A 12,603-nucleotide genomic window follows, 5' to 3' on the forward strand; every position below is an offset into this window, starting at 1 on the left:
TTGCAAAATAGAATTAAGAACAATAAAATTGGTCTATAGTTTTTTGAACAGAAAATTTAGTATTTTTTATATTTGAATTCAGTACAATTGTATTAGGTTGCATATACATTTCATAATTATAACATTGTTGTATTAAAGAAAGTTTTGGAATTAAGTAGGTCTATTAAAAAATAATTTACAAATATTACAAACTTTTAAATTTTGGACTAACGCAGTACGCATTTTGTTGTTGCAGTTGTTTTAATAATATGGAATCAAAGAATTGAATTTCAATTTATTGAATAATTTTAACTATTGCAGTATTACGATCAGAATAGAAATTCAAATATACATTTTAATCAGGATTTTAACCATAGCATCAATTGTACGTGTACAATAACAAAATAATTGTATATGAAAAATGCATTTTTATCAACTAATCAACTTATTTAAAAGTTATTTATTTTGTGAAATAATTTTCGTATGCATGTATGTATTTAATATAATATGATATATAAACCTTAATATATATAGGTATATTATAACTACATTAAATATACTTATAAAATTGATGACTCAATGATTTTTTTATCTGTTATCAAATCATCTAATTGATCCTCGTTGTAATAAATTGTGAAGTCTTTATGAGATATTCCTTCAAATACATGTGATACACTTGGTTTTAAATTATAAAAAATAAGTACTTGACCTCTATTTTCAAAATCTTGAAGAAGCGCTGATATTGCAGTTGCAGCTGTATAATCAGCTCCATAAATATGTGTACAGTCTAAAACAACTGGAAGATTTTTTGAAATTGATTGTTTCATGACTAAATTTCGTACATAATCTACTGATGGAAATATTAAACATCGATCTGGTGTTATCATTACATAACTAACATTTTTTGATGTTTCTAATATTTGAACAGAAACTTTAGGTCTAGCTGCATAATAAAGAATAAATAATATATTTAAACCGACACCACAAAATATTCCGATTTCTAGAGGCATTACAAGACAAGCCAAAAATGTTCCAATTCCAGGTATTAAATCACTTTCTAAAAATAGTTTATTAAATAAAAATCTTCACTCAATTTATATATCTTTAAAAATCTTACTTTTTGATCTCCACATAGGTTTTATAACTTTTATTTCAACCATAAATATCACTGCTGCTATAATAATTGCAGATAATGTTGATTTTGGAATAAAATAAAAATAAGGAGTAAAGAATATCAATGCTAATATCACAACTGAACCAGTATATATATTTCCCATTTGTGTTTTTACTCCACTAGCATGATTAACAGCTCCACGGCTAAGAGCACCAGTTCCAGGAAAACCTTGTACAAATGAATTAGCTATATTTGCTGCTCCTAAAGCTATTAATTCTTGAGTTGCATCTATTGACTTCCCATTAGCTTATTTGAAAAAATAAAAATTCATTTCAATAATATGGGAAAAAACTTGCATAATGTTAATAGCAAATATTCTTACCAAAAGCTTTACATATTGATATTGTTTCCATTAATGAAATTAAAGGAACCATTATTAATCCTGTACTCATTTGTGAAACAATATCCAAAAATGATTCATTTTTGCCGATAAACGATTCATTAGCGTATATGTAAAATGGAGGTAATTGTAAATTTGGTAAACCAGGTGGTACTTGACCAATTAAACGAAATGGTGCTCCATAAATTGAAGAATGAAATACATAACCAATCACTCCACAGAGTAAAACCAATACAGCATTTCTAGCCGTTCCCAGTACCCAAAATAATTTGTTAATAATTTTATGTTTTCTTGTTTGCATTTCAGCTTCTTCGGGGCCAATTTTAAGAGTTGCTATTTTCTACTTTAAAAAAATTTTGTAAAAATATTGTATTTTTTAATACAAATATTTTTTCATTACCTTCATAATAAATAATATTATAATACAACTAATTCCTAATGTTGTATCAGCGGGTTTTGTTTGACCAATATTTTTAAATATATGTTTCCAAATTTCTATGAATGAAGTACCTTTAGCATCTATACCTAAAATACCTTTTACTTGAGATGTCAATATAATTAAAGATACAGCTGAAGTAAATCCAGAAGAAACAGGATCTGATACAAAATCTATTAAAAATCCTAATCCTAATAAACCCATAGCAAGTTCAACTAAACCGCATAGGAAGCATAACAAAACCGATTTTTGCCATGAGCCTCCAGCATTATTAAAAGTCATTAAAGCTACTATTGCACTAGGTCCAACTGGAACATCTTTACAGCTCCCAAGAAAAATGTAAATAAAACATCCAAAGAATGATCCGTAAAGACCATACTGAAATAAAAAATAAATTATATTTGTAGATAAAAAAAATTTCAAATTCTAAAATTATTAAGTGATAAAGCTCAGCAATTTTTAAAATGTAAAAAGTGTAAAAACTAGCAATTGACATTTGAAATAAAAATAAAAATGTGAGCTTTGATTTAATCTACATAAAATTTAAAACGCATTTTATTTTCTTATTCCAATACAGAAAAGTACTATAATACTAGAGAAATGCAGAAAAATTTTCCCCTGAACATAAAAAAAATTCCTTTTCAGTTATCCAAACCGTTACATTACATCTAGACTACATTTAGAACTTATATACTTACTGCAGCTGGTAAGCCAGCAATTGATGCATATGCAAGAGCTTGAGGTATAACGGTTAATCCTACAGTTAATCCAGCAACTATATCTCCAATTGCATCATCACTACTATATTTTGGTAACCATGTTAAAATTGGTAATCTTTTATATAAAATTTTCTTTGTTAAACGACGTTTACATTTATTTTTCGCCAATAAAAATAATTTTTTCATATTTCCAGATGTTGAATCTATTTTGTTTTTTTCCATTACTAAAATATTTTTAATATGTATATAGTATAGATAACATATAATTATTTATATATATAAATATATAATCTTACATACATTTCACTTCATTTGGATATTTGGAATCATTATTCTGGCTATTTGTAATACTAATAGTTGAACATTTTAAAGCATCATTAACATATACATGATCACTAACCATTGTGGAATTATATTTTCCCATGGTTTTCAGATTATTATGAAGAATTTTATTCAAATTTTATATTTAATCATATAGCACCATATCTGAAAATAATAAAATACTATTTAATATTAAAATATATTTAATTATATTACTTAAATATTTTAAAATTGTATGCTTTTTTTTATTTATGTATAGTTGTATATATTTTCTTTGTGTAAATATAGTTAATGTCATACATTATGTAATAATCTCAATATAAATCACATACGTCATATTTGATTTAAGAAACATAATTATATTGAAAGACCCATCGACATTTAAGAATTTTTAAATAGCACACTTTTAATTTATTTTAATGGAGAAACTCGCTTAAAAATTCAAAACCTACAGTACAAAATTCTGCAAGAAAAAGAGACTATCATAGCTTTCACTTTTACTTGATATGCTTGCGTTCACACTAATAAATTCTTGAAATGTTAAAAATTATAGAAATTTATTATGATAATTTTAATTTACTGTTTTAATGAATAATAATCATTATAATTGAAAAACATATTTTACTATTTTATACTTTAATATAATATTAACGTTCATTGCAATATTTTATAAAATCCCAATGATATTATAGATTATAGAATTATTATTATTATTCTTGATTTATCACAATAATCTTCTTTACTTTCACAAAAACTAAAATATGTAGAAAAAGCAAAATTGTATATTCGTAATAATAATAATATGTATTTACTTTTTTTTTTTTTTTTAATTAAAATCAAATTGTTATGCAAGAAATTTTAATGAAATAATTAAAAAAGCACATTGAAAGTAAGTCAAGCGTGTAACATTTCCCATGTAAATACTATAACTATACAAATAATTGAATAAATTGGATTTTGAAAAAATTCAATGTAACAATGAAATATATTTCATACTAGCTACTTAACGTATATGTGTATGTAATATAATTAGAATTAATATTATTTTATTATAATATAAATTCTATAAAATATTTTATGTGAATTATACAACACTAAATTATAATATAGTGAAACAAAAAATCACAACTTTAATTTTCAAAATGTGTATAACAAATTGCTTAAATACGAGTAATTTTTTTTTCACCAAAATGTCAACCAAAAAGTAAAAGAGTGATTGAGTTAATATAATAATACTGATATAACACTTATATTATTTATTATGTATTTTTATAATTAAATTAAATGTTATTGTAAAAATTAATTTTCTTAAATTATTGATATTTTTGGCAAAAAAATTAATTAATTAAGAATGTCTTTTTTTTATTATTCTCATTATAAACTTGTTCAAATTTATATAACAATATTATATTGCAAAAATATGATAAATATATTATTCTGTTATAAAGGCAATCGTTATAACAATTAATAAAGTAAATAAATTGAAAAATATAACAATAATTGAAGGAAATTTTCGAATATTCTATTTAATTTAAACAAAAAATATTTCTTAGAAGTACAAACTTAATCAAAAGAATTTTAGAATAAATATCAAAAATAATGGTGATGAGCAATATACAACAACACTCTCTAACAATCAAAAATCATTTTTTACAAAAAAAATTATTTCACTTTAAATTTTTTTTTGTTCTCCAATTTTTAGAGTATTATTTTTTTTTTACATTGATTTTGAATTAATAAATATACTTAACTATAATAAGAACAAATGAATACTAAAATAAAAATAATAATAAAAAACCATTTAACTATTGAACCGATTGAACTTTTTTAGGTACCTACCAAATACCAATTGTACCTTGAATCGCAAAATATTTATTTAACTTTTATTTAACAAATTTTATCACTTATTATAACAATATATTAATATTATTGTTATTATTAACTGCCTAACTTTAAACTAGGCTCTAATGAAAAATTAAAATCCAAAAAAAAAAAAAAATTTTAATTTAAATATTTACATAAAAAATTAAATTTAATTTTTTTGAAATTTCAATTGCTCTATATTTTTTTACTTTGCAAAAATCTCCCTCTCTCCAATAACGTTCATAGATTTATAGTAATTTTTTTTTTACTAAATGTTACTCATTTATTATTTAGGAAGTTATTATTTATAATTCTAGATAGAATATGAAAAAATTCACAATAAAGTTTTCTTTTTTTTTTTAAATAGGCAATGGAATTTTTTTTTTGTTTGTAGCAATAGAGTAACCATATGCCATTAATTAATATGAATAACAGAAAGATATTATTAAATGAAGAAAATTAATTGTATGTATGTATATGAGTAAGATGAAGAGAAAGAGAACAATTAAAATGGGAAACTTATAATTAACGTTGAATTAAAATATATATATATATATATATATATATATATATATATAGATTTTCATGAACACAATACTGCAAAATACCAACTGTAAAATGCAATTTGCATTGCAAAAATATAACGTGATGAATAAATCATGTTCTAAATTAAATCTTAAAAGTTTTTATGGACATACTTATAAATCTGCAGAAACTGAATATTTTACTTTTGCAGATTTGTACCATAATCGAGTAATTCTTCAATATCCAAAATTTTTCTATTAAGTATGCTGCTCTTCTTCTAATTTATAATAGTCTTGCAATAAATATACAAAATAACCTTAAAACATGGTATTTTTGCAAATTTTGTAATTTTAATTAATCAATCGTGCTTTATTATTAAGACCTAAGTTAGAACAAAATTATCGAATTCGAACTATACTAGTATATAAAATTAAAACATTTCATATGAATTAACTAAGCTTCCCATACTGTAATTTGGCTACATTCCGAAAAATTAGAAACGTTTATGAACACAAATATAGCGCAGTTTTAACTATATATATTGGGATATACTACATTTATGATAATGCCTAATTCCATATAGATAGTTCTATTAAAATGTAAATAAAACTTCATTATTTATAATATGTATGTGTTCTGCTTTTATATTAATAGTACATATTAACATCATTCTAAACATTATTTAAAGTTGAAAAGCTTTTATTTGTCATCATAGCTCTTTAATTAACATGAAAATATTTTGTAAAGAAATAAAAATTTTCCGAAATAATTTCTAATATGAAAATTCCTATATACTTAATTTAAACATTTGAATTTGATTTTTTAATTTACTCCTAATTAAAATCTTAATCTCAACTGCTGTAGGAATATTTTCTCCAAAAAAATGGAAGAAAATTCTGTAAAATATGATCAAAAAGGTTTCTATTATCAAATTTTTCATGGTCTTTCACGGTAATTGAAATTAAAAAGTTGAAAATGGAAATTGAAATTTAGAAAAATTATCTCGAAAAAAATTTTTCTGTAAATTTTTTAAACAAAGCTAGTCTATAAATGAAATTTTAATTTTAATTGATTAAAAAATATGCTGGTAAATATTACCTACAAAAACTATTCGAATTTGGGCAATATAAGAAATGATCAATATTTTTATTATTTTTTTTTTTTTGCGATAGCGTGAGAAACTTTGCCATTTAATTAATCATTTCCTACATAATCAACATCAGATTTTGTAAAACATTATTATGTACTTATTACACGAAATTATATTGTTCTCTGTTTTATATAAATTTCAGCGAAATAATGCAATATTATTTAAATTCGACAAAGGTTCAGTTAGATCCAAGTCTTATCAAAATTAATTTAATTTATATTTTAAAATATTATTAAATATATTTTTGTTAAAAAATGTTAAAAGGAGTTATTGCAATTATAACTATTTTAATTACTATAAATAAATTAGTTCACTCTCAGGAAGTACGTATTCATAGAAATTTTAAATTTACATAGGCATTTCTATAACAAATATTTAAACAATTATTTTGTGTTCAATTAGACTGACTACAATTATCATTACGATAAGCTTGAAATTACTGATCTTGCAAAAGCTTTTTCTCAAAATATAACTGTTAATAAACTTGATGACGAGACATTTGAAATTAATGGATTTGTGGAACAGCATGCTGATTTAATTGATAATGAATGGCAGGTTTGTCGAAAAATACTTACACTTTACTTTAGAGTATTAATATAATCTTTTGAATATGTTTGAATTGTATATTTATATAGACTGAAATTATATTATATAAACGAGATGATGATGTGGAACAAAAAACGAATGAAGAAGAGAAAGTGGAAAATTATAAAGAATTGTATCGTTCTCGAAAGATTGGAGCTTGTGAATTTATGCAAACATTTTACAAAAAATACCTATATGAAACATTAAGTAAATATTCGAATGCTCCGCATTATAGTGAATGTCCTTTTAAAGCTAAAGTTTACAATGTAACAAATTATCCTTTTAAAGTAAAAAGGTTTGGGCGATTTGTTAAACCTGGATACTATCGTTTAGATGGTGTATTAAATAAAAAGGATGGTTTAGCAGCAATTTATAGCATTCATTTCCATATAGATAATCGTACTTAATCATTTTTATTAATAGATTTTAATGTTTAATAACATTTAACTAAATGAAGCAGTGTAATATCATGAAAAGCAAAATAAAGTGATTTTAAATCTTGCCTTTCCTTTAACGAAATTTAAATTTTATATTTAAAATTTCTAATTGAATTTAGTTATAACGGATGGTATTTTATTTGTATATTGTACATTGTTTATTGAAAAAAAACTATAATTAATCAAAATTTCAAATTTTACAGAAAATATTCAACAAAAAAATAATTTTATCTTTAAAATTTTATTCTCTCTTTACAATTATTTTAAAAACTATTTTCATTATTTTTTGAATTTACACATATTTTTTATAATTTATGTTTTAATTGGCTTTAATCCTTGTAACTTTAATAATTTTTCAAAATTTTCCAGTTGCCACTTCGATATACATTTTCAACAGTTTCACTTTGTTCATAACTACTGGGTGGGTAAATGTGGTAAGAAAAGCCTTAGCTACATCGAACTCCCCTTGCAAAACTAAAATCACAACTAAATTATATTTAATTACTGCTTGCGCTGCTTCTAAAGAGTTTAATTGCCACAGACGGGTCTCAAAATCAAAATAATTGGAATTTTTTACTATTTTCGGTTCTAAATGAACCCTAGCTTCAACTAAACGGTTTAGCATAACCAATGATTCCGCGCAGTATAAGTTTCCAAGCATTCTAAAATATATAAGATAAATAAAATAAATAAATATTTGTAAAAAAATCTCACGTGTATGCATCAGAAAGGTTTTCCAATTCAAGCAATGTTTTCGCGTATTCCAGTGCTATAACAAAATCCCCCAGTTTGATAGATACATAGCTAGAAGCAGCATAAATGGCAGCCCTTAGATTATCAAAAGCTTCTTTATTTACAGGAATTGAAGGAGAACAAAAATTGTTGTCATTAACTTCATTCCAAACCCTATCTGATTCCATACCGTCTAAATTTTCTGAAGTTATAAATTTGTGTTTATAACTTTCGACTAAACTGACCGCATTTCGAAGACATAGAGCGGCAAATTCTAAATTTGGGTTAGGAATCGCTGAGGATTGTCCATCTTCACTAAAAATAGAATAATAATTATTTCTTTTAAATCTTAAATAAATTACATCTCTTACGAAAACTTAATCTTCGGCGATGGTTCTAAAACATATTTCCTATGAATTCCAGTTCCAATAACTGATGACACTATACGATTTTTGTCAATCTCTGTGTTATTCTAAAATTAAAGAATTTTAAAATTTTATGTTTTTTTCTTATCTTCAAAACATTACTTTTTCATAAAACATAATACAAGATTCGGCTACTCGCAACCATAGTCTTGGATTTTTATAATATATCTTTAATGGTATTAGAAAACAATCAAACGCATCTTTTGGACGTTGTAGATGTAACATTGATATACCCAGGTTATACATGATTTCTGGCATTTTCGATGCACCCATATTATGTAATGACAAATTTTTCCAATTTTCTGACATTTTCAAGTCGAATTGGATAGCATTTTGGAAAAACCTTGCTGCTATAGCATAATGTCGAACACGCAAGTGTATTACACCCATATTGTTCGAAATAACTGTGTCCTCGTTTTCTCCGTGATTTCTAAACATATAACAAAATTTTTAGTTTAATAAACATTTGTTTTCAAAATGGAAAACATATAAAATAAACTAATTAGAATAATTTACATAGTTGGACACCAACTTGCTGTAAACTTCTTAGAAAGTTGTTTGGCAGCCATTTGAAAGTCTTTTCCAACATAATAACTATGAGCCTTCAAAACCGCGAATTCAGCACTCTAAAAAATAAATCATTTTATTGTTTGGATAAAAATGTTTTATCAAAACAAAATATTTGAATGAAATATAGAAAAATTTTCTATTTATCCTACCCCATCTTCAGGAACATTGACAAAATTTTGATTAACAATTGATGTTAATAAGGACATAAGCCGAAACATACGATCTGTGCCATTGACATCATCAACTGATGAATACTCTTCGACAGTGAAATTTTCAATACAAATTTTTAACTGCTTTTCTAAGACCTTAAGAAAGGAAACGGCTTTCTTAACTTGATTCACTTGTAACAACAAGCTCAACATTAATAATCCAATTCGACATCCAATAGATTCATCTAAATCTTCTATTTTATTTACTATTGTATTTAAAATTTCCAACGCTGCGTAGGGTTTTCGTAGTTGATAGTAAATTACAGCCATATTGTAACAAGCAGTTGAGATACTGTATTTCGCCTCATTTGAACTACCCTTAAACTGCAACAATTTTTAATCACTTTCCATTCAATTTTAAAACATATTTAATAATCTAACTCACCTTTGCTACATGCTCTACCAGAAATTCTAATAAGTTTTTGTAGTCTTTACAATTTGACATATAAAATTTTACAATAGCTTTGTTATGATGGTTTTTAAACTCTGAAATTTGATTTCCACTTCCTTGTTGATCGAGGATTTTCAAACAGGCTTCATAATTTTTTCTTGAGAAAATTAAATTTAAAAAATCAAACCAAAATTCATTTTAAGTCATCTTACTTATTAAATTCTTTTTGTACATTTGTTAGTAAATCCAATTCCAGTTCGTTTGAGTTTTTGTCCCATTCTGCTTCAGCCATTGTAAAATTTAAACCATCTAATTTTAAAATGTTATATTCTAATAGTAAATAATTAAAATTTAAATTATATGCATGAATTTGTGTATTCAATATACCTAACAAAAATTAAAAAGTTTAATTTCGACAAATTTCTAATGTCAGTTTTTGTTTACCTTTTGTTGCAAAACTTGTATATATGTAGCCGATAGTTCACATAGGAAAATTTTGATAAGAAAGTTTATGTAATTGTCATTCAATCTTATGCAAAATATTTAGCTGTAACGGCTGTGTTGTGTACTATACGTTTTTCATCAGTATCTTAAATATTTATTTCGGGCGTAATATTTTTTTCTTTAGTAAATATTGGTAGTTATTGTTTTTTAGTAGAGTAAGTGACATTAAATTAAATAAAAATTGGTAAATCAAAGCGAAAGGTACGCTTCAAAATTTATACAACCTAGGCTTTGAACGTCAGCAAAAGAATGCTGATAATGACGAAGGCATTTAACTACCTAATTTTGTAAAATATCTTTGCAAAGGCAACTTAGTTTGTTTGATTGAAAAGAAATTGTATGAGTATTTAATGTGTAAACGTTCAATCAAGAGAAAAAAAATTGGGTGAGAAAAAAAGAGTATGAAGTATGAAATACGGCATATATATCTGTACTTTATACATATTTGTATTTGTTTGTATGCTTTAACATTTAAAGAAAAGGATTTGTTCGATCAAAATTATTCCAGAATTATATTTTTGGACTTCGTATCGTAAACGTTACGCTTGTTTAAATTTTGAATACACTTTAATTTCTTAAAATTCTGATATGTACATATTTATAAACGTTTATAGTTTATTGGTATATTTTGACATTTTAACTTAACCTAAAAATTGGTGTATCATCAAAGGCTTGAATTTTAAAATTTTTGTACTCTACCGAAAAATTCATTATTATTTTAAATAAAATTTGTAATGGCAACTACAACGAACGTTGTAAACTATTTAAATTCCCAAAAAAAGACCAGTGACAAAGAATTGGCAGCAGAGTGGACAACAATTGAAAACCTTTACAATGAAAAGTAAAAATAAACAAAAATTAGTTTTCTTTTACTAAAAATATTATTTTAGGCTTTGGAATGAACTAACTTTAAAATTAATTAAATTTGTCCGAAATGAAAAAACTCAAGATGAAGATAATCTTCTGCAATTGTATCACAATTTTGTGTCGTCCTTCGAAACAAAGTAAGAAATACACAATTTTAACCTAATTTTTCAACAGTATTTGAAAAACAAAATTTTTCATAGGATAAATCCTTATGGTTTAGTTGAGATTTTGGAAGTTGTTGTTGAACATATAACAGATAAAGAAGAGGCAATAAAGTTTTTGGAGAAACTTAAAGAAAAAGTAAAAATATGTGACGAAGCATTATGGTTTATTAAGGTACTTCAAGGAAACATTTATTTGACAAATCTAAATGATCTGGAATCAGCAAAAAAAATTATTGAAGAACTCCGAGAAGTTTTGGAAGAAGCCGGAAATGTCACTCCAGTTCATGGAAAATATTACATGTTAGCATCCCAATATTACAAACGTGTTGGACAACATAGCGATTATTACAGATGCGGACTTCAATTTTTAGGATGTTCACTAGAAACATTTCCGAAAGATCAGTGGTCTCAGCAAGCTTTCTTTTTGGGTTTAGCTGCTCTTTTAGGAGATGGTATATACAACATCGGTGAACTATTAGCCCACCCAATATTAGACTCATTAAAAGGCTCTCAAAACGAATGGCTAATTGACTTGTTAAGAGCATTTAATTCAGGAAACATAGCACAGTAATTTCTCACAACTTTTATGATATACTGCATACTTACATTTTTCAAAATGTTTTAAATTTTATAGATTTATGAAAATGAAACCAATTTGGAGTAAAATACCAGATCTTTTAACTCAAGAAATCAAACTTAGACAAAAAATTTCATTATTGTGCTTAATGGAAATGACATTTAAAAGGTCAGCAAATAACCGTTCGATCTCTTTTGAAGATATTGCTAAGGAAACACAACTACCTCTAAAAGAAGTAGAATTATTAATTATGAAAGCATTAGCACAAGGGTTAGTTCGTGGAGAAATTGATCAGGTTTCCGGAGTTGTGAATATGACTTGGGTACGTTTCTAACATTTCTTATGTATTTTTTAATCTGTTTTTTTTTCTCACATTAAAAACTAGGTTCAACCCAGAGTGTTAGATAGAAATCAGGTTTCCGACATGGCTAAATCTTTAGATGTTTGGATGCAATCAATCACATCTATGGAACAATTAATGGAACAAAGAGCGGGCGAGATTCTTACTAACTAATTAAAACCCTTAAAATTAAGAAATATTTAATGTATCTTTCATTATCAGTTATAAATAAATAAAACAAAATTTTTGCTAACAAAAAAAAAACATTTAAAAATTATTATATATGCGATTTAAT

At 24.8% G+C, this 12,603-nt stretch overlaps 4 protein-coding genes across 5 annotated transcripts; 2 read left to right on the plus strand and 2 right to left on the minus strand.

Moving 5' to 3' along the window:
- Positions 1-498: 498 nt before the first annotated feature.
- On the minus strand, positions 499-3,051 carry LOC129611990 (sodium-independent sulfate anion transporter). Its single transcript, XM_055525429.1, has 6 exons — positions 2,949-3,051; positions 2,628-2,872; positions 1,894-2,307; positions 1,476-1,833; positions 1,097-1,399; positions 499-1,036 (listed from the first exon to the last, which is right to left on the minus strand). The coding sequence occupies exons 1-6, from the start codon at positions 3,049-3,051 to the stop codon at positions 540-542; spliced, it is 1,920 nt and encodes a 639-aa protein (XP_055381404.1). The 3' UTR covers positions 499-539.
- A 3,637-nt stretch (positions 3,052-6,688) lies between these two features.
- On the plus strand, positions 6,689-7,589 carry LOC129612067 (uncharacterized). Its single transcript, XM_055525522.1, has 3 exons — positions 6,689-6,830; positions 6,910-7,062; positions 7,143-7,589. Exons 1-3 carry the CDS (start codon positions 6,762-6,764, stop codon positions 7,497-7,499), a joined length of 579 nt encoding a protein of 192 aa, XP_055381497.1. The 5' UTR covers positions 6,689-6,761; the 3' UTR covers positions 7,500-7,589.
- A 180-nt stretch (positions 7,590-7,769) lies between these two features.
- Positions 7,770-10,280, minus strand: LOC129611727 (CCR4-NOT transcription complex subunit 10). 2 transcript variants are annotated; one of them, XM_055525017.1, is made up of 9 exons: positions 10,244-10,280; positions 10,069-10,165; positions 9,851-10,013; positions 9,406-9,789; positions 9,203-9,312; positions 8,789-9,116; positions 8,633-8,733; positions 8,244-8,576; positions 7,770-8,191 (listed from the first exon to the last, which is right to left on the minus strand). In XM_055525017.1, exons 2-9 carry the CDS (start codon positions 10,146-10,148, stop codon positions 7,885-7,887), a joined length of 1,806 nt encoding a protein of 601 aa, XP_055380992.1. In that variant the 5' UTR covers positions 10,149-10,165; positions 10,244-10,280; the 3' UTR covers positions 7,770-7,884. The 2 variants fall into 2 exon arrangements, with proteins under 2 accessions (XP_055380992.1, XP_055380991.1); XM_055525016.1 differs by lacking the exon at positions 10,244-10,280 and having other exon boundaries at positions 10,069-10,231.
- Positions 10,281-11,006: 726 nt separating this feature from the next.
- LOC129611695 (26S proteasome non-ATPase regulatory subunit 13) lies at positions 11,007-12,587 on the plus strand. The gene is made up of 5 exons (XM_055524965.1): positions 11,007-11,201; positions 11,251-11,364; positions 11,428-11,958; positions 12,026-12,290; positions 12,354-12,587. Exons 1-5 carry the CDS (start codon positions 11,095-11,097, stop codon positions 12,480-12,482), a joined length of 1,146 nt encoding a protein of 381 aa, XP_055380940.1. The 5' UTR covers positions 11,007-11,094; the 3' UTR covers positions 12,483-12,587.
- The last annotated feature ends 16 nt before the right edge of the window (positions 12,588-12,603 follow it).

Source organism: Condylostylus longicornis, unplaced genomic scaffold (assembly GCF_029603195.1).
Source record: "Condylostylus longicornis isolate FDR11 unplaced genomic scaffold, ASM2960319v2 ptg000055l, whole genome shotgun sequence".
In the NCBI taxonomy this organism is placed as follows: domain Eukaryota; kingdom Metazoa; phylum Arthropoda; class Insecta; order Diptera; family Dolichopodidae; genus Condylostylus; species Condylostylus longicornis.

Bases quoted from the DNA above. Each gene is read 5' to 3' on its own strand.
- LOC129611990 (XM_055525429.1), bottom strand. From the start codon at position 3,051: ATGGTTAGTGATCATGTATATGTTAATGATGCTTTAAAATGTTCAACT. The intron at 2,308-2,627 runs GTAAGTATATAA...TTTTTATTTCAG, and splicing joins TTGCTGGCTTACCAGCTGCA to TATGGTCTTTACGGATCATT. The intron at 1,037-1,096 runs GTAAGATTTTTA...AACTATTTTTAG, and splicing joins ACCTATGTGGAGATCAAAAA to AAAGTGATTTAATACCTGGA.
- LOC129612067 (XM_055525522.1), top strand. From the start codon at position 6,762: ATGTTAAAAGGAGTTATTGCAATTATAACTATTTTAATTACTATAAAT. The intron at 6,831-6,909 runs GTACGTATTCAT...GTGTTCAATTAG, and splicing joins AATTAGTTCACTCTCAGGAA to ACTGACTACAATTATCATTA. The intron at 7,063-7,142 runs GTTTGTCGAAAA...ATATTTATATAG, and splicing joins TAATTGATAATGAATGGCAG to ACTGAAATTATATTATATAA.
- LOC129611727 (XM_055525017.1), bottom strand. From the start codon at position 10,148: ATGGCTGAAGCAGAATGGGACAAAAACTCAAACGAACTGGAATTGGAT. The intron at 9,790-9,850 runs GTGAGTTAGATT...AAATTGTTGCAG, and splicing joins TGGTAGAGCATGTAGCAAAG to TTTAAGGGTAGTTCAAATGA. The intron at 8,577-8,632 runs GTAAGAGATGTA...TTCTATTTTTAG, and splicing joins TCGCCGAAGATTAAGTTTTC to TGAAGATGGACAATCCTCAG.
- LOC129611695 (XM_055524965.1), top strand. From the start codon at position 11,095: ATGGCAACTACAACGAACGTTGTAAACTATTTAAATTCCCAAAAAAAG. The intron at 11,365-11,427 runs GTAAGAAATACA...AATTTTTCATAG, and splicing joins GTGTCGTCCTTCGAAACAAA to GATAAATCCTTATGGTTTAG. The intron at 11,959-12,025 runs GTAATTTCTCAC...TAAATTTTATAG, and splicing joins AATTCAGGAAACATAGCACA to ATTTATGAAAATGAAACCAA.